Source organism: Peromyscus californicus, unplaced genomic scaffold (genome assembly GCF_007827085.1).
Source record: "Peromyscus californicus insignis strain IS unplaced genomic scaffold, ASM782708v3 Scaffold_24__1_contigs__length_46423439, whole genome shotgun sequence".
NCBI classification, from domain to species: domain Eukaryota; kingdom Metazoa; phylum Chordata; class Mammalia; order Rodentia; family Cricetidae; genus Peromyscus; species Peromyscus californicus.
Window position 1 is genome coordinate 660,393 of NW_026294535.1, and position 18,868 is coordinate 679,260.

General features: G+C 43.4%; 2 protein-coding genes and 1 long non-coding RNA gene across 6 annotated transcripts in view; 2 read left to right on the top strand and 1 right to left on the bottom strand.

Annotated features, from left to right (window-relative positions):
- Window positions 1–3,402, bottom strand: part of Aldh1l2 (aldehyde dehydrogenase 1 family member L2) — a 47,719-nt gene extending 44,317 nt beyond the window's left edge. For both annotated transcript variants that reach the window (XM_052752902.1, XM_052752901.1), the window contains exon 1: window positions 3,238–3,402. In XM_052752902.1, coding sequence (XP_052608862.1) covers window positions 3,238–3,285 — 48 coding nt within the window. In that variant the 5' untranslated portion in view covers window positions 3,286–3,402. The remainder of the gene's footprint in view (window positions 1–3,237) is intronic.
- Window positions 3,403–3,460: 58 nt separating this feature from the next.
- On the top strand, window positions 3,461–12,722 carry LOC128119573 (uncharacterized). 2 transcript variants are annotated; one of them, XR_008221570.1, is made up of 3 exons: window positions 3,461–3,777; window positions 7,792–7,868; window positions 12,527–12,722. It is a non-coding gene; the product is annotated as an uncharacterized LOC128119573 (long non-coding RNA). The 2 variants fall into 2 exon arrangements; XR_008221569.1 differs by having other exon boundaries at window positions 3,461–3,687.
- A 1,039-nt stretch (window positions 12,723–13,761) lies between these two features.
- The window catches only part of Washc4 (WASH complex subunit 4), a 59,339-nt gene continuing 54,232 nt past the window's right edge, over window positions 13,762–18,868 (top strand). For both annotated transcript variants that reach the window (XM_052752904.1, XM_052752905.1), the window contains exons 1-2: window positions 13,762–13,898; window positions 16,790–16,929. In XM_052752904.1, coding sequence (XP_052608864.1) covers window positions 13,838–13,898; window positions 16,790–16,929 — 201 coding nt within the window. In that variant the 5' untranslated portion in view covers window positions 13,762–13,837. The remainder of the gene's footprint in view (window positions 13,899–16,789; window positions 16,930–18,868) is intronic.

Below are 18,868 nucleotides of genomic sequence, written 5' to 3' on the forward strand. Positions count from 1 at the left end.
GCAAAGTGTACACCCATGGCTAGTGTAACAGGCTCTTCCATGAATAAGAGTGTGTCATGCCTCACACAGAAATGAAGCTGTGCACAATTTACAGATGCTGCCATCAGTGACAGCTTGTGCAACTTCATTTCCTTATTGCATCATTATATAAAGAAGGTATTCACATCAATTGTCATGCTGACTTTTTTCTCAGTGCTGGGGGTCAAAGCTGAGTCGCTGTCTATGCCAGGGCAGGGTTCTGCCGCTAGCTATACCCCCAGCCCTTATCACTTTCTAAAATGCTTTTTAAAGTTTCATTATTTTTATGTTACAAATGTGTATGTGTCTGCACGGGTTTATGCCACGAGTGTTATGATGGCCTCAGTGGCTAGGAAGTGATATTGGATCCCCCATAGCTGGAGTTACAGGTGGTGGTGAGCTGCACAACATGGATGTTTGTAGAGGGCAAAAGAAGGTCCTTGTGCACACAAATAAGCACTGGAGAAGCTAGGAAAGTTAAACACATAGCTTATCTCTTCAATGGAATGAGGTGCGTAGTTGTTTTCCTGGATTGCTGGAGGGAAGTGTAGTTTACAACCTGGTAATCCTTTGCTACATGTTGGGCCAGGCTCTGCCTGTATCCCCCAGAGTATTGTTTGTTTATCCCAGACTTTCCCCCCTAAAACCTTGAACATTACTTCTAGGCCATAAAACTCATCTTTGTGAGAGATATCACTGTACTTTACAACAGCCTAAGTGACTTCTATGCTCTCTTAGGGTCAGGCCAGTCCTGACCCATAGGCATTGTGCTTACTTACCTCAGTCAGTCCCCCTTGACCCTTATCTTGAACACTGCTTCTAAGTCAACAGTTGTATTCATAGGACTGAGTTTCTTAACTATGGCTGAAGTCAGATGATCTGGGTCAGACTCTAGAAGTCCTGGCCCAGCACCAGTTATCAAAATCAGGCTGATCACAGTTTCACTCTTTACCCTGACCGTTTTTCCCCGCCTGCTGTGAAGTCTGCATGGACCCTCTCAAAGGTACTGGGAACTGAACTCACATTCTCTGTAAGAGCAGCAAGTGCTTGGAACCTCTGAGCCAGCTCCCAAGCACCTCACAACATGTTTTGTCAGTGTCCCTGTCCCTCCCATCCCCACCATTCCCCCACCCCACCCCAACCATGAGATAGTTTCTCTGTGTAGTCCTAGCCCCTGGCCGTCCTGGAACTGGCTCCGCAGACCAGGCTGGCCTTGCACTCAGAAATCCCTGTTTCGGCCTCAGAGTGCTTGGATTAAAGGCATGTGGCACCACTGCTTGGCTTTTTTTTTTTTAATAAGAAGAAAGAATAAAAAGTGTTTTAAAGAGGATGTCAGCTCATCTGGTAAGGGCATTTGCTGCCAAGCCTGAGGACCTGAGTTTCCAGGACCAACAAGATGGAAGGAAGCAACAATTGTCCTCTGACTTCTCCATGTGTGCTGTGACATGTCCCCCATCCCCAAATAAAATGTGATTTAACAGTGTTACAAAAGAAACTACCAAACTTCCAAAGTGGTAGTACCATTTTATAGACCACTTATATTTATATATGTATGTTCATTTTAAAATAATTCTTAAGGCTGGGTGGTGGTGGTACACACCTTTAATCCCAGCACCCGGGAGGCAGAGGCAGGTGGATCTCTGTGACTTTGAGGCCAGCCTGGTCTACAGATCGAGATCCAGGACAGGCACCAAAACTACACAGAGAAACCCTGTCTCGAAAACCCAATAATAATAATAATAATAATAATAATAATAATTCTTAGAGAGCACAGTCTACATTATCTTTAGAGTAAAATGCCCCTGGTTCCTCCCCTATCTCTCACCATCTTCCTTTTGATCACGCAGAACTCTGCTCAGTTCTGAACTCTGTCTGTGGCCACCTTCCCACATGGATTCCTGGGGACAGTAGGCCCCTGGGACAGCCTGCCGCTTTGCCCAGCCCTGTTTCTATTCCTGGTATCTGTCACCTGGTGTGTTCATGTTCAGTGTTTATTACTGAAAACGTATGTAACCCCACAAGAAAATCTTCTCATCCTTCAAAACTCCTTCCTTTCAGCTTTCCAAGAGTTCCCTGACAAGGCGGTAACAAAGGCCAGTGAAGTGACGCAGCCCCTTGCTGTCTGTGCCACCTGACCAGACTGTAGAGCCAGTGGTTGAAGAAACTAAGGAAGGGTCCAAGGGCTGCCCAGCAGGACAATCAAAAGCCCAGGGCACACAGGCCTTGCCTTTCAGATTTTATTAAACTGTGACTGTTCCCCTAAAATCACTAGAATTGATTGTAAGGAGTAAGATGAATTCTGACCATTTGGATTTATCTAGGAGACACAAAACTTTGAAATGCACGAAAGTCTGGGATGATTCTTAGCACTACTCAAGATTCTGCCTTAAACTTCTTTTACACTGACACTGTCAGAGAAAAACCAATGGAGGGAAATCTTATAACACGGCCAGGACGTACTGCTTACAAAAGACATTATGTACACAGGATAGACACTTTCCTTTGCCGGAACAGCCTGAATTGTCTACACTCAGAAAGGCTCTTATTCCAAGGCCCACCCAAGTGCTGAAGGCCGAGTCCCTTGCAACGTGTAGGCTCCCGGTCCATTTCTTCACGCGCTGATGCAATCCCAAGCCTGTGGGCTGGGCCAGCGCCCGGTTCTTACTCTACAGTTTAACAGTTCCAGCGTGGCTGCTCCTGCAGCGCTGGGGGGTGCTGGAAATCTGGCCGATGCCACTGGGCGGGAAGCACCAGGCAGTCCCTGCTTGCAGCGATGAGCTTGCCTGGGTCACAGTCACATCTGATAAACCTTGCAAGGCCAGTGCCTAGTGCTCACTCTAATTCACCGTCTGGATCCTATACCGCTCACGTCGAGGACTGGGAACCTCTCGGTTGAAACGCAAAACAGAAGGAAACAGACGCTGGCTCCGGTCCCTTTACCCCTTGTCAGTCCCAGCTGGTCATCCCAGCCAGACCTGACACGTTCAATAACCTCGTCTGCAACTCATTCCCTGCAGGAGACAAAGGCTCACTTGACATTTCCCATCCCTGAGACTGCAAGAGCCTTCTCTGAAGTCGCCCAGTCTGAAAAATGCTGCGGTCCCTTCTAGCAAGGTCTGGTCATCACTGGCCACCCCAGCCTCGCCGTCCCAGCCCTGCAGCCCCTGAGGTCTTGGAAAGCAAGACCAGGACATAGATGCTCGCTTCGGTTGGACTTACCTGGCCGGTTGAGAAGTGCCGAAGCGCCTGGCAGCCCGGCCACAGCATGATGGCGAGGAGCGTGAGATTGCCACGGGCTGGGCTCCGAAGGCAGGCGTGGGGAGTGGGGGCACCAGGGCTGCAGAGTGTTCAAGCTTTGCTCACCGACCCGCCCCTCGACTGGCATGTCCCGCCCCTCGGCTGGCGGAGCTCCTGTCCCCGCCCCGCCCCCTCCCGCACACGTGACCCGGACAGGTCTTGGGAACCAATTGGTGCTCAACCCCAGGGGCATCTCTTGGAAGCTACCTGGATTCCGCCTCAGCTCCAAGGATAGCCTAGGCGTTCACTAGAGGTGGGGACCTTCCACCAGTTAGTTACTCAGACCCCTCGGAGTCAGGAAGAGAGATGTGCCTTATAATGGTCCATCCGACACCCTGCTAGGGTTACTTTTCTTTATCAGCTTGGCACAAGGTAGAATGGCCTGGGAAAGGGATTGCCTAGATGGAATATTTCTTGGGCTGATTGATTGTGCGTGGCACCATTTCATGGGCTGGGCCTGCAGTAAGTGTGCCCGCGTTTATTCTCCTCTCTCTCTCTCAATCTCTCTCTCTCTCTCTCTCTCTCTCTCTCTCTCTCTCTCTCTCTCTCTCTCTCTCTCTCTCTCTCTCTCTCTCTCTCTCTGTCTCTTCCCCCACCCCAGCCTCATGTTCTTGCCTGTCCATGGCTTCTGGACTCTAAGTCCTTAAGTAACAGTCTCAGGAAAGCGACCGGCTTAAGCTGTATGTCCGTATGTTTGTACGGGCTGAGCTGGGAAGGTAAGGCGCTGGGCACCCTTGCTTCAGAAATAGCCTGATACCTCGATCATTGGAGGATGACAGAAAGCATCAGTGAGACACTGCCCACTGGGCTTGTCGCACTGATCTGGTCCCCAGTAGATAATTCATATTTGTATTTGTCCCTTGACTCTCTGAAGAAACTCTTACACATGCTATAATGGAACCCTTGTCCCAAAATGACTTCTTAGTCCCAAGTTCGGGACTGGCATGCACTCTTGTTTCTTGATGTTCTTCTCTACATGTGATAGTTTTTCCCCAAATATTTATTATGAGCTCATTAATTGAGCAGAGGAACCACTTTCTCTGCCATTTCCATACATATGCCTTGCTCTTTGGTGGACTCCACAGTCCCTAATACCTTTAAACAACCCACTTGATTTACTTAGTCATGCCTGGACAACAAACAGCACTGGATGCTACAGAAGCTAGAAAAGCCAGATCTGAGAGAGATTTGGCTTTCTCCACCCCCCCCCCCCCGCCTCTAATTTCATAAATACATTCTTTTTAACCCCAAACAAACGATGAAATATGTTCATTCTCAAAGAAGTCTCTGAGAGGGTTGTCACTGGCTCTGGTATTTTCTTTGTAATAATGTGAAGCGAATGTTACTGAATTCTTTCTTAAATCCATTTCACTTCTGAGCACTCGGAGTTCATGCGCATTGTTTAGGGAGCTTCTTTCCTTTTTTAATTTTTTTACCTCATTTTAAATTATGTGCAATGTGTTGTTTGTATGTGGGTATCTCCGGGTGAGTGCTGACACCCTCAGAGGGGAGTTACAGGAGGTCGTAAGTCACTTGAAGTGGGTGGTGGAAACTGAACTCTGGTCCTCTATAAAAGCAGTATGAGCTCTTAACCATTGAGCCTTCTTTCCAGCCCCCATCCAGGACATTGCCTGTAATCCTATCAGTATCTCCAGACTAGATTTTTTGTTCCAGTTTTACTGATATGTATATCAGTAACTATGTATATCAGCTTGGGGAAAGTGTATGGTCTGAGCTGAACCTTCCTGATAGGAACTGGTCACATGGATGTCCAGCCCATATCACTTAAGAGTCTGCCTTCAGCATCTAAGGAATAAAATGGATAAGTATTTTCTAAAGCTGAAATATCTTTTTATTTTGACATTCTCATGTGTTGTGGAATAGAATATTTGTTTAGCTATATAAAGATGTGTTGCATTTGTTTGTGTTGCAGAATAATTGTTTAACTATTTAAAGAAGTGTTGCATTTGTTGATGCTGCATCTTTTTAACTATGTAAAGATGTGTTGCTGTTTCACCTTGCCTGCCTAAGGCACCTGATTGGTCTAATAAAAAGCTGAACAGCCAATAGCCAGGCAGAGGAGGGATAGGCAAGGATGGTGAGCAGAGAGAAAAGGGGAGCCAGCAAGTCAGACATGGTGAAAGCAGGATGGACAATACATAGATGAGGTAAACAGGCCTCAGGGCAGCACATAGTAGAAGTGGGTTAATATAAGTTTAAAAGAAACAAACCTAAGCTAAAGCCAAGCATTCATAATTAATAAGTCTCCATGTCATGATTTGGGGGCTGGTGGTCCAAGAAAGCCTGCCACACTCAATGCTTCATAAATAAAAAGTGAATTTTAGTTCAAGTAGTAGAATGCTATCATTAAGAATGTGTAAAGATTGATAAAATGCAATTATAGGAAAGATGCATTGAAAGTTTGTAAACATTTAAATATTTCTCAAGATAATGTTCATAGCACTGTAATACAGAAGAGAAGTAAAGATCCCACAGATTGTTTTATAATCTAGGGAAACCGACTTTTCCAGGCAATCAAAATCACTTTTGAATTTTGAAGATGGCTTGAAAGGAAGGAAATTGAGGAGGTGAAATGGGTTTAGGATAAAAGGGCCTCTGAGTTTCGACTTGAAACTGTAGCATGAAAAGTGATGGATGTGTCTGGGACTGAAGAGACAAAGAGGAGCTGCATCTGAGGAGGCTGCAGCTGTGACATGGCCTTGGACTGATGGCAGAGTCCAGGGGAGTCACTCTGTCTCTAGTGAAATACGGAAAGCGTAAATAACCACACCTGGTATCTACTGATAGTAGCTCCAGTTAGTTGTAGGTCTTAACACCATGGAGGAGCAGGTAGGAAGGCTGTGAGATCCAGAAGTAGTGGGTGTCTGCTTCAAAACAGTATCTGCTGGACATGTCAGCACATGTGAGCTCACAACTGTGCCTGTGTTCACAAGGTCTGCACAAGACCAAGCCAGCCCAAATGCCAGCATGGACATGGGAGGGGCTCATGAAGCCCCACCTCTAGCTGAGAAGCTACTGGCAATTGACAGCTGCTGAGGAGGAAGAGTAAGTTCTCATCAGGCATGTAGCTCCTCGAAGGCTACCCATGCCCCAGTAAGGTGATCCTATACCTATGTGCCTATATCTATACAGACCCACCAAGTGGGTTCAGTGGGCTTTGGGGGGGAGGCAGAGAGGGAGGAAGGGATAACACATGAAGTTGGTGGCAAAGTAGCTAGAGTAGAAGGTGATTTGGAGGGGAGGGAATGGGGATGGATTTGATCAAAACACATGATATTAATGTATGAAATCCTCAAACAATGAAAAATAAAATGGACCAAGAATATATTTTACCCTAATTCACAAAAACAGAATATTAAAATGATTATACTCTTACATTTTTACCGTTATTTATTCTTTTATTATTCACACTATCACTTATAATATCACTTTTATCATGCAATTACTTTATTTCAATGTTTTGTTCTAAAGAAGATTTATGTTAGGTGACTCTTAAATTTTCATGGATGGTGGGGTGTTTTTTTGGTGAGACAGGGTTTCTCTGTATAGCCTTAGCTGTTCTTGGCTGTCCTGGAACTCACTCTGTAGACCAGGCTGGCCTTAAACCCACAGAGATCCGCCTGCCTCTGCCTCCCGAGTGCCACCTGACTTATAGAATCTTTTTAAATTCCAATTTGTCTTTGAAATAGAGGAGGCAGTATGAATTGAACACATCAGCTGAGCAACCATAGAAAAAAGGTCTAAATGAAAGACACTCTTGGATAACAGACTCAGTGTTGTGGCTTCCTTTTCCCTCTGGTCTCAGATAAAGTCCCAGCACACCCGAGGGTCTCAAGCTGCCTGAACTTCAGGCTGTCCCATGTTGCTAGCAGCGGAAATTTCCCAACCAAAAGACAAAAGTCAGTGGACAAAATTTCTCAGTTCTCTCCCACTCATCTCTCTTAAGATGTCACCCCCTTGCATCCCTCTGTCCTCTATCTCTTTTCTTCTCTTCATTAATTCCACTCCTACATTTGTTGTTTTTCTCAGCTTGGCACAGGTAAATATTTTTTAACTTTACTTTTATTTCATTTTATTTGGTATATCTGTGTGTGTGTGTGTCTGTGTGTGTGTGTCTATGTGTCTGTGTGTGCATGTGTGTGGGACTGTGCCTGTCCATGCATACACCAAGAGACCAGAGAAGGACATCAGCTGTCCTGTATGCCAGGAGGCCAGAGAAGGATGCCAGGTGACCTGCTTTATCATTCTCCTGAAACAGGTTCTCTCACTGAACCTGGAGCTAGATCGGTGGCTGCCCAGCCCCAGCCATCCTCTTGTCTACACCCTGTCTCTAGCACCGAGGTTACAGGTAGACAGCTTTTTACATGGCTGCTGGCGATTTGAACTCTGGGTCTCAGGCCTGCATGGCAAATTCTTTACCCAGCCTAGAAAAGTCTGTTTTTTTGTTTTTGGCAGCTGATGAGATGGTGTATACCTGTGATCCTAGCACTCCAGAGGCAGAGGCAGAAGCATGGCTGCAGCTTTGTGCCAAGGTGAGTGTGGGAGGGGTCAGAGGTCAACCTGCAAGAGTTGGCTCTCCTTCCACGGGCGGGGGGTGGGGGGGGGGGGGGGGGGGGGTGGGGGGGCGGGAATAGGGGAGGTCTACCTCAGGTTGTCAGTCATAGCAGACATTTTTACTCACTGAGGCATCTTGAAGGTCCAATTACAAACTTTCTGAAGTGTAGAAAGTATTTACTCCCACAATAACTAGGGATTTTAGAATAAAGTTCTAGGTATCTCCACACTGTCCTCTCATGTGGTGGCTTGTTTTGACTGAGTGACTTTTGGCCACTTTGCCTGTGTGGGAACACTGCTGTTTGTCTCTCTGTTTTTATAAATCACTATACCAAATACTCATTTTATTGTACATAAGAATGATGTAATCCTGATGAATCTCATTTTTTTAAAATAATTAACTTATCTTTATTTTATGTGCATTGGTGCTTTGCCTGCACATATGTCTGTGAAGTTGTTGGATCCCCTGGAACTGAAGTCACAGATGGTTGTGAGCTGTTGCCATGCGGGTGCTGGGAATTGAACCTGGGTCCTCTGCAAGATCAGCCAGTGCCCTTAACCACTGAGTAATCTCTCTATCCTCATGAATATCATTTTTCTTAACTGCTTTTTAACTTGTACTGTTATTACTGCTTAAAATTCCTCAATAGAGATAACGGTATGGGGGTTTAAGAAATAGCTCAAGCAGCTAAGAGCACTTGCTGGTCTTCCAGAGGACCCAGGTTCTATTTCCAGAACCCACAAGGTGGCTCACAAACATCTGTAACTCCAGTTTCAGGGGATCCAATGCCTTCTTCTGGCTTCTGTGGGCACCAGGCACACACGTTACACATAGATAGACACAGGCAAAAACCAAACAACAAACAAAAACGCATAAGCATAAAGTAACAAAATATTAAAAAAAAATAATGTTATGATAAAAACCCAGCACTAGAGAGCACCATCTAAGTACCTGTAAGATGGAGGACTAAAGTCTAATAAGCAAGTTTAATGATTAAAAATCAAAAGTTTGAAGCTGGGCATGGGTGCACTCCTATAATCCCAGTCCTAAAGAGACAGAAATGGAGAGATTGAAAACTTCAGGCTAGTCTGTACTCTATAGTGAGATCTGTCTTAAAAAATCGAGGTGAGACACCCTCCTGGCATTACCAGGCCTTGGGTTTGTACCCAGCACACACAGGGTGGGGGAGAGAAGGTGGAAGACAACCAGTGAGAATGAAGCTTATGTTAATCAGATCATTCAATAGTAATATAACATGGAATTTGCTCCCTATAAATAATGAGTCTTTGTACTTTTTATTTTTTAATTTTGTGTGTGTGTGTGTGTGTGTGTGTGTGTGTGTGTGTGTGTGTGTGTGTGTATGTGTGTGTATTCAGGTGCCTGTGGAGTCCAGAAGAGGGCACTGCATCCCTTGAGCTGGAGTTAGGCTTTTGTGAGCTGCTGGACATAGGTGTTGGGAATTGAACCCTGGTCCTCTGGAAGAGTAGCAGGCATTCTTAACCACAGGGTCATCTCTCTAGTCCTATAAATGTCCCTTTGCTATGATGTGTCGTCACGAAGTTCACAAAGAGACTTCGGCTGGCAAGGGGGCAGAGGTGGCAAGTACTTGAAAAGAGGCAGGGGTGAGTGGGGAGCAGTGAGATCCTGGAGTGAGTTGAGAGTCCTGAAATTGGATTGGATTTGGAGTCGGCAGGATTTTAGAGAGCAAGGTCACTTTGTGTGCTTAGTCCTTCCTGCAGAAGAAAGGCTCCCTTCCTGCTCATTGGCCGTGTTGGGACATAGCTAGAGAGTCCTCACAGATGTCAGTGCCATGCTGTTTGGATTCCCCAGACACTAGCGCTGTGAGTCCAAATAACTCTCTATGTCCCTCAGAGTCAAGTGTTCTGTTTACAGTGACGCAGAACAAACCCAGGGACACTGTAAGGGTCAAAGTCATTCCACTTTGCCTGTTATTGATCTCACTGTGTATATACATTTCAATAAAGGTCTCTTGGGACAAACTTACAGTGATCACCAGTGACCTAAAATGCATGCCCCCATTTTCCTTTTCACTTTGACTAGCAGAGAAGCTATTGACCAGCCGTTTCTGTTGGTTCTTGTTACCCTTGATACAATGGCTCTCCTGCGGTGTGGTCCAGAGTGACTGGAGAAGGCACACTAGAGTATAGCAGATTGCCAGCAGTAGGGAGTGTCACTGCGGCTTCAGCTGCTGCATCTTGAACTTCTCTGCAGGCACAGGAGTCTATGCCTCTCATGAACACTCCAGCCACAGAGAGGCAGAGAGACTAAGGTAGGCCATTCCTGGTACATGCCCATGGAGCTAAATATATTTCTTAAAAGATATATTACAAAGAAACCTGATGCCTTATTATTATTATTTAAATTTTAAAAGCAAGACTGTGTGTGGTCTTTGAATAAAGGATGGTTTTTTATCATTCCTGGCAGCCTCCAGGGCAGTTCTAGGGAAGAGATGTCTCTGAGCACATTTTAAGCCAATCACTACAACAGAGCTTTCAGTGAAGCTGGGGGCAGTATGTAGAGGGGAGAGATAGGAAGAGACTGCAACCAGCCAGTCATAGGTCATGCTACGTAGGTGATGGAAAGCCCTGAATCTTTTTCTGTCATTCACTGTTGAATATTATAAAATAATGAAATGGATAAAGACAGAAAAACAAGTCATTAATAATCCCACAACCCAAGGGTAACAACAATTTTGTCAAGCCAAATTAAAACCAAAATGAGAGATTTTTCCAAGAGTACTACTTTTGGGAATAGCCACACAGGAAACAGTCATAGTAAACCCCAGCCATGTTCAAAAGGGCTGAGCAAAAGGAAGGTTTTAAAGGTAGAAATAAGGAGAGTTACATCAATTTTGTGAAACCATCTTTCTTTTTTCTTTTTCTTTCTTTTTTTTTTTTTTTTTTTAAGACAGGGTTTCTCTGTGTAGTTTTGGTGCCTGCCCTGGATCTCTCTCTGTAGACCAGGCTGGCCTACGAATTCACAGAGATCCGCCTGGCTCTGCCTTCTGAGTGCTGAGATTAAAGGTGTGAGCCACCACCACCTGGTGAAACCATTTTTCTTGGCCACAGTAATTATAACATGGGCTGTATCAGCTCATGACTGGACAGTCATCCATCAGGTTCTTCAGAAATTCTTTTCCTAGAAGGTTGTATATCCCTCTCTTCAAACCTCGGAATATGGCAGAATATTTTGTGACTGTTATTATTATATAATCATGGGAATCGAACCCTTTCTTCATGACATCCTGTCTTTATTCATTTTGCTTTTTGTAGGGTTGAAACGAGACCTCATTTTAACATTTTATTTCTCTATGTACAACTCAGGGCATGCATGGGGATGTCAGTGGACAAACTTCAGAAGTCAATTCCCTCCTTTCAGTATATGGGCCCCAGGGGTTGGACTCAGGCTGTCAGGCTTGGTGGCAAGCACCTTTGCCTGCTGGGCCATCTTACCCTCATGAGATTCCATTTTGATCCTGACACCTTTTGCATTTCATTCACAACTTTTGCATTTCATTCACAACTTTTGCATTTCATTCACATTTAACAATAAGATTGATAGAAACTTTCACTGATTTAGAGCAAGAAGATGAGAAAGAGAAGGTGTTGTCATAGTACCCAGCCTGGCCTAGGTGGGTTGTACAGCTATTTACTAAGTAAGCCACAGATCTCACACAGGGTGGGAAGCAGGTTTCAGAGTGAAATACCCAGAATTCAGTTGTGGATTCAACGATGTTGATCAGATGTCCATGTAAAGTTCCTGTGGAAATGTCTAGCTGACATAGCATGAAATTATAGTTACATTTAAACACCATATCAACCTTTGGTGATAAATGTTTTCTTAGACTCTTGGCTTTCCCCCAAACATTTCTGCCAAGACTTTTGCTTTTTACAGATCATCATGCTCTGCGTTGTCCATTTTTCAACTTTCCTCCAGATTTTTTCTTTTTAAAATAACAAAGCCAGGCATGTTGGCACATGCCTGTAATCCCAGCACTTAGCAAATAGAGGCAGGAAGATCGAGAATTCAAGGCCAACCTCAGTTAGAGAATTCATGGTTAGTCTGGGCTCCATGGGCTCAACAACAACAACAAACCTCTTGTTATGGATTATGCAATAAACACAAAATAAATGGTAGCTGTTAGTAAAGTCCTAGAAGTTCTTTTACCTAGAATTCTAAATGTAAGCATCTAAATAATAAAATTACTCCAAAAGGAATTCTGAAATAGTACTTTTAGAAAACCATCCTGCTGTAATAATTGATTACTAACTCCAATACTGACCCGTAGTCACCGTGAGATACTTGGCTCAGCCGTGTAACCGCTGTCACAGCTTCCCCTGCCACATACATCCTCTTTTGGTGGTAACACCGTTTCCATCTCCTCCACTCCCAGGCCAAGTGATTCCTGTAGAGTTGCCTCTTCCTGTGTTCATCGCATCCGTGGAGCATATGACCTACACTAAATCAATCAGTCCATTCCTCCCGTTCTTTCGGTTTCCAAGACTGGCTGAAAAGTGTGCTCAAGTACCAAGAAAGGCTAATCGCTACTGGCAAGACTTGATTCTGGGACTTTTATTTGAGCTATCAGTTAAGTGTGCTCTTTTTCTCTCCTAGGCTGGATTTAGCCTTGTGATAATGTGAGCCTGAAGCTGCCAACAGCTACCATATGGAACCTAAAGAATGCTGACAGAATCAAACAAGCTACAGAAAGAAACCCAACGAGTTTCACTCCATAGCCCAGGAGCAACAGGGCTGCTCAATTATAATAATGAGATCTTGTCTCAAAAATAAAACCATGTCCAAACCTCAACATCTCAGAATATGCTTTTCAATTTCTATATTGATTTTTGGTACTTTATAATGCAAATAACTTTAAAAACTCTACTTGCAAAAGATTCAGCTAATAGACACAAGAAAAATTTAAGAGCCACTTTGTATTTATCAGCACCTGCTCTTTCCCAAGTAAACCATTGTCTTGTTTAATGAGATTTGAATTCTTCCTATGTATTTGCAAACACATGAGAATATATGCATGTTTGCAGAGATTGTAACTTAACGGCAAATATGCATTGTTCTAAAATCGCCTCCTGTCTTGTTTTTTTATGCCATTCGAGACCTATTTCATTTTACAGCTCTCTAGGAATTCGGAGTATGGATGCCCTAAGTTTTTACATTATTACTTTTTGATGAATATTTAGACTGTTTCGTATCAGCACTTACTAAAAACCGAGCTGATATATAGCTTTTTGTGTAAACTTTAGGATAAATGTAGAACTCGGGGTAACACAATTCCCACCCCACCTTCTTAAAAACAAGGAAGAACAGTAGGTATAAAGCAAGCCCACAGTGAGGTTGTTTGGTAGCGTTCCTAAAGTCACTACTCTTTACACACAGAGGTCTTTTCTCAAAAAACAAAACAAAAGCAAAAACAATTGGGACAGGACGTGCACGGGGGCGGAGGAACCGCGAGGTTTAGTAAAGACAGAATGGGAGCTAGTGAGACAGATTTCTTGGTCCACGGGCCAGGGCAGCGTCTTAGTGAAGGACCCTGTCTTTGCGTTGGGCCCCACCCCCTTATTTCCACTCTTTCCACGTCAGACTGATAACTCCCTTAGGTATTAAAAACAGCCCGGACGCAGCAAGGAGAAACTGAATGTAGCTTGAGAACAGACGCAAACGGCAACGAGGCCAGAGAAAGGATGCAGGATGCCAACAGCTACCGTCACTATGGCGGCAGCGACGGGCGCAGGCGGACGGACTCGCTTTCCCAGCGGCGCCCGCGGTCCGCAGGGCCGAGAGTCCGCTGGCTCCGGCGCGCGGGGGCGGGGCCGAGGCCGGAAGTCACGTGGCGTGACAGCGGCTGGGGTGAGGCCTGCGGCGCGGCGGTGGCTGCTCGGGGCCGTGTCTGTGGGAGGCGCCGCGGCGATGGCCGTGGACACTCTGTCGCCGGACTGGGAGTTCGACCGCGTGGACGACGGCTCGCAGAGTAAGACTGCGGTCGGGCGAGGCGGCCCGGGTGGCGCGGCCCGGGGAGGACGGCGCGGTGCGGTGCTGTGCAGCCGCCCACCCGGGACTCTCTCGCGGGCTGGACCGGGCGCGCGGTGCTGTGTGACGGCCGGGGTCGCGTCCGCCCGCTCGTGCCCGGCGTCCCTCCCGGTAACGGGAACCGGCCAGCGGGGACCGGTCCCTGGGGCCCGCCGCTAGAGGCCAGCCTCCCGAGTTGCCCATCCCATCCCAGGGCTTGCGCCAGATGCTCTGAACCTTCAGTTCTAGAAGAGTCTGGGTTCCTGTTTCGGCTTCCTGTTTTTTTTTTTTTTTTTTTTTTTGCTTCTCAAACCAACTTTTGAAGTTTGGGTTCACGTTCTTAGAACCATGGAAGAGCGAAAAACAGCTCTACCTGGCATTAAAACCAAAAACATCAGTCAACACGGGAATATCATGTTATCCCTTCTAGGCCTTGTATTGATTTTTATGTTTTTTTAAAAACCTGTAATTGTCATTGCAGCTGAAAAGTTTTTTTTAAGTTTGTTTTATTTTTTACCAGATCTGCTTTGCAGTTGTTTAATGAAATCGAGTCGTCCGATTTTATTTTTAAAATCAGAAGTCCAATCCTCAAAGCCTTACAGTTTCTTTCATCAAAATGTACAAGCCAGTCTAGTTATATTAGAGAAACTCTTGAGGTTGATTTGTTTTTTTTTTGTTTTCTGTGTGACAGAAGAGAAAAATTAGGGCAAGTTGTTTGAGAATTTTTTAGATTCACATCTTTCCCCAGAGTAGGAATGCCATTTAAAAAAACTACAGCAGAGTCGTGAACTATTTTAGAGATTATAACATGTACAGATTTGTATGTACTTAGGTTATATTTGCCTCTACATCCAGTTGGACTACTTCAGGGTGCTGTGCAGACTTTGAGTAAGCATTTCTTAAGGTATTAGGTCTTATCCAGAATGAAGAAAAATATGGGTGGAAGGATAATAACCATTTTTCTTTTTTGTATTTTTGGTTTTAAAGTGAACTGCATCTTGTCAGGTGGTTTTTTGTTTTTTGTTTTTGCATCTGACCAAAGTTGGAATGAAGATGTATTGGGTTTGAAAGTGTTTCAGCTTGCAGTAGAATGAATTACCAGTTAATTTATCATATTAATATGTGGGCATTTTATTAGACTCCAGAGGTTTGGGGAAAACAGGACTGAGAGCATGGGTGAGGACTCAATATAAGCACACATATGTGTGAAAATGCCATTAAGAAAAATAAACCAAGAAGTGCAGTTTGCTGGGAGAAAAGTCTGGTTTGCACTTTAACTTTTATTTGTTCACAGTTATTCAATATCTTATCAGCAAGGAACTTAAGTGTTTCTGCAGGTTTTCAGTTGTTTTTTACCTTGGTCTAACCAGGTGATCTTTGAGCATGTTTTTCTAGTTTAGTCTTTCAAGAATCCATTTGCTGGTCAAATGATAATTTGGTCATTTAGTATAATAGAGTAAGACATTAACATGGAGTTGTTAGCTGTAGGTAATAGATTTCTCTGTGCCTGGCTTTCATTAGTTTTTGGACTGTGAATCATATCTAGACTAATTGTTTTCCAAAATTAACTAAAGGAGTGCAGTCATGAGACAGAAGTCTTAGTGAACTGAATTGATGCCCCTGATTCAGCTGCAGATTAAAGGTCAGGTGTCTGTATTCCATACAGTATGAGTCAGAAATACTATATTTCACAAGGGCTCCACACTTCAAATTTGAAGGGAAAAAATTTTTTTAGAAGACAAAGACTGAATAAAGTTATATATATCAGTAAAAGAAATTGAACTGGAATTGAATTTTTTTTTTTTTTTTTTTTTTTTGGTTTTTCGAGACAGGGTTTCTCTGTGTAGCTTTGCGCCTTTCCTGGAACTCACTTGGTAGCCCAGGCTGGCCTCGAACTCACAGAGATCCGCCTGGCTCTGCCTCCCGAGTGCTGGGATTAAAGGCGTGCGCCACCACCGCCCGGCTGAATTTTTTGAATAAGTAACATTCTTAAGTATAAGATGAAATGTTTATTAATTTTGGTGAATAGGCTTCTGAAAAATCCAATTTATTCCAGTGGCTCTAAGCCTAAAGTCATCTACTAATATTAAATTCTGTAAATCCCAGCTGTCTTTTTATTTTTTATATTGTTTTCTTATTTTACATGTTTGTGCAGTACCTGCAGAGGCCAGAAGTTGGTATTGGATCCCCTGGATCCAGAGTTACAGAACTGCCACATGAGTGCTGAGAACTCAACCTCAGTGTTCTAGAAGAGCAGCCAGTGATCTTAATGGATAAGCCATCTCTCCAGCCCTGCCTCAGCCAGTATGTTTTATCTGGCCTTTGCATCTTGATTATAATAGCTAAATAACTGAACAAGTCTAAAGCATTTTGGTAAGCTGGGAATTACAGAAATAATAATATAATGTAGCAGGTCTAAAACCTCCATGTAAAAAAGATTTGGATATTTTTTTTAACATTTTAATATGTATAGAGTTAGCCAACTTTTTAAAATTTGCTCTGTAACAACACAGAGTTTTATACCTGCTTCCCATCAGGTAGTTGATAATCCTTTGCAACAGAGGTGTGTGTGACTAAAAAATAGTATAGCTTCTGGACCCTGCGTTGTCTGAGGTGTGACTCAGGCTGGTTACCTGGGTCCTAGGGTAAGGGGCTGCTGGTTTTCAAGTACTTTCACATATTTGGAGAAAATTTAAAGCTGAATGACTCTTTTAACTTTGGAACTTTATTTCCAAGAAGTGAGGCACTACAAAGTAATAATTAACAGTGTTTTGCTGCAGTTTTTGAGATTACTTGAAACTAGTATTCTGCCGTTCATTCTTTGTAATTGTAACATTCTGTTTCAAAATTTAGAAATTCATGCTGAAGTTCAACTTAAGAATTATGGGAAATTCCTTGAGGAGTATACATCTCAGTTGAGAAGAATTGAGGACGCACTGGATGATTTGATTGGAGATGTTTGGGATTTCAATCTTGATCCTATAGCATTAAAGGTCTGAATTTATTTCATCAAAGTATCATAACACAAGGTCCATTTGTTTGACCTAGCCTTGTTTTTTATCTTCAAGAAAATGAAAAGAGCTAGATGGACACATTGGATTTGTTTCTTTTATTTTGTTATTTTATATGTAGTCAAATATTCTGATTTTTTAAGGATTTCTCATTGAATTTTGCTGAACAGAGAGCTCATCCACCTTATATTCTAATGAAGGAATGAAACATTTCTGTCATTTCCCAAAAGTACCCTTGAATGAAATTGGGGATCTTAATGTGGGAATGCTTTTTTAAAATTTATTTATTTATTTTATGTGCGTGGTGTTTTGTCTGCATGTATGTCTGTGTGAGGGTGCCTGATCCTCTGTAACTGGAGTTACAGACAGTTGTGAGCTGCCATGTGAGTGCTGGGAATTGAACCAGGTCCTCAGGAAGAGCAGCCAGTGCTCTTAAACACTGAGCCATCTCTCCAGCCCTGGGGATGCTTTGTATAAAATAAGATACTCTTAGCGTATTCTACTTTAAGGCAGTGGTCTGTCACCACTTAAGTGATAGATAACATGTGCTGAGCACTCCTTTGCCAACCACTCTCCTAAATCATACATTAGCTTTTCTTTTGTGAGTTGTAACTCATAGATAATACAGTTCATCTGTTTTTGTGTGTTTTGGGACATGGTTTCACTATGTAGCCATAACTGGCTGGAGATTCACTGTGTGACCCAGCTAGCCTCAAACTTAGAATCCTCTTCCTTCAGCTTCTTGAGTGCTAGAATTATAGGCATGAGACTTGACTATAGTTTACCCATTTAAATTGTACGATTAGTGATTTTAAAAAAGTATATTTGCAGATTTCTTTGTCCATTACCATCATCAATTTTAGAACATTTTCACCATCTAAAAAGGAAATCTTAAAAAAAAAGAAAGAAAGAAAGGCCGGGCGGTGGTGGTGCACGCCTTTAATCCCAGCACTTGGGAGGCAGAGGCAGGCGGATCTCTGTGAGTTCGAGGCCAGCCTGGACTACTGAGTGAGTTCCAGGAAAGGCGCAAAGCTATACAGAGAAACCCTGTCTCGAAAAACCAAAAAAAAGGAAATCTTATACTTAAGTCCCCCTCCACAACACACACACACACACACACACACACACACACACACACACACACACACACGTATCCATTCACACGCATCCACTAGTCACAGGCCACCAGACTGCATGTCTCTCTGAATTTGTCTTTATTAGATGTTTCATATGAATGAGATCATGCAGTATGTGAGCATTTGTACCTGGCATTTCGCTTAAACCATGTTTTGAAAGCTCGTCTGTGGTGTAGCCAATGTTAATACATATTTTTTAAATTGATAAGTGATATGTTCCATTGTATGGAACCCTTATGCCACATAGTTACCCATTCTTTAGTGGATAGACATTTAGGCTTTCTCCTTTTGGCTGTTGGAAATAATGCTACTTATGTGTCTTAAGTTTTTATGTAGACATGTTTTCGTGTTGTGCACACATATATTCTAGAAGTAGAATTACTGAGTTCTAATGGTAACTATACTTAATTTTCTGAGGATTTTATTTTACACATATTTGTGTGTGTTTGTGTGCATGAGCTGTGCCTTTATCTGTTGAGCTGTTTTGCTGACCCCTTTCTCGTCTTTTTCATGATGTGGCCACACTATTTTACATCCCTATCAGTAATATATGAGTGTTTGAGTTTGTTTGTATTATTGCCAACGTTTGTTGTTATCTGTCTTTTAAAATCACAACTGTCCTAGTGAATGTGAAATGATACCTCTTGGTTTTGTGAAAGGATGAAATTGTCTCAGCTTTTAACTTCCATCAACAGAAACTTTCAAATCTCCTTATATTTTATCTTCTTGTACAGCCCTTTCCCTCCCCACTTACCCTGGGACCTTTCTTTAGTCCTTTCATTGGG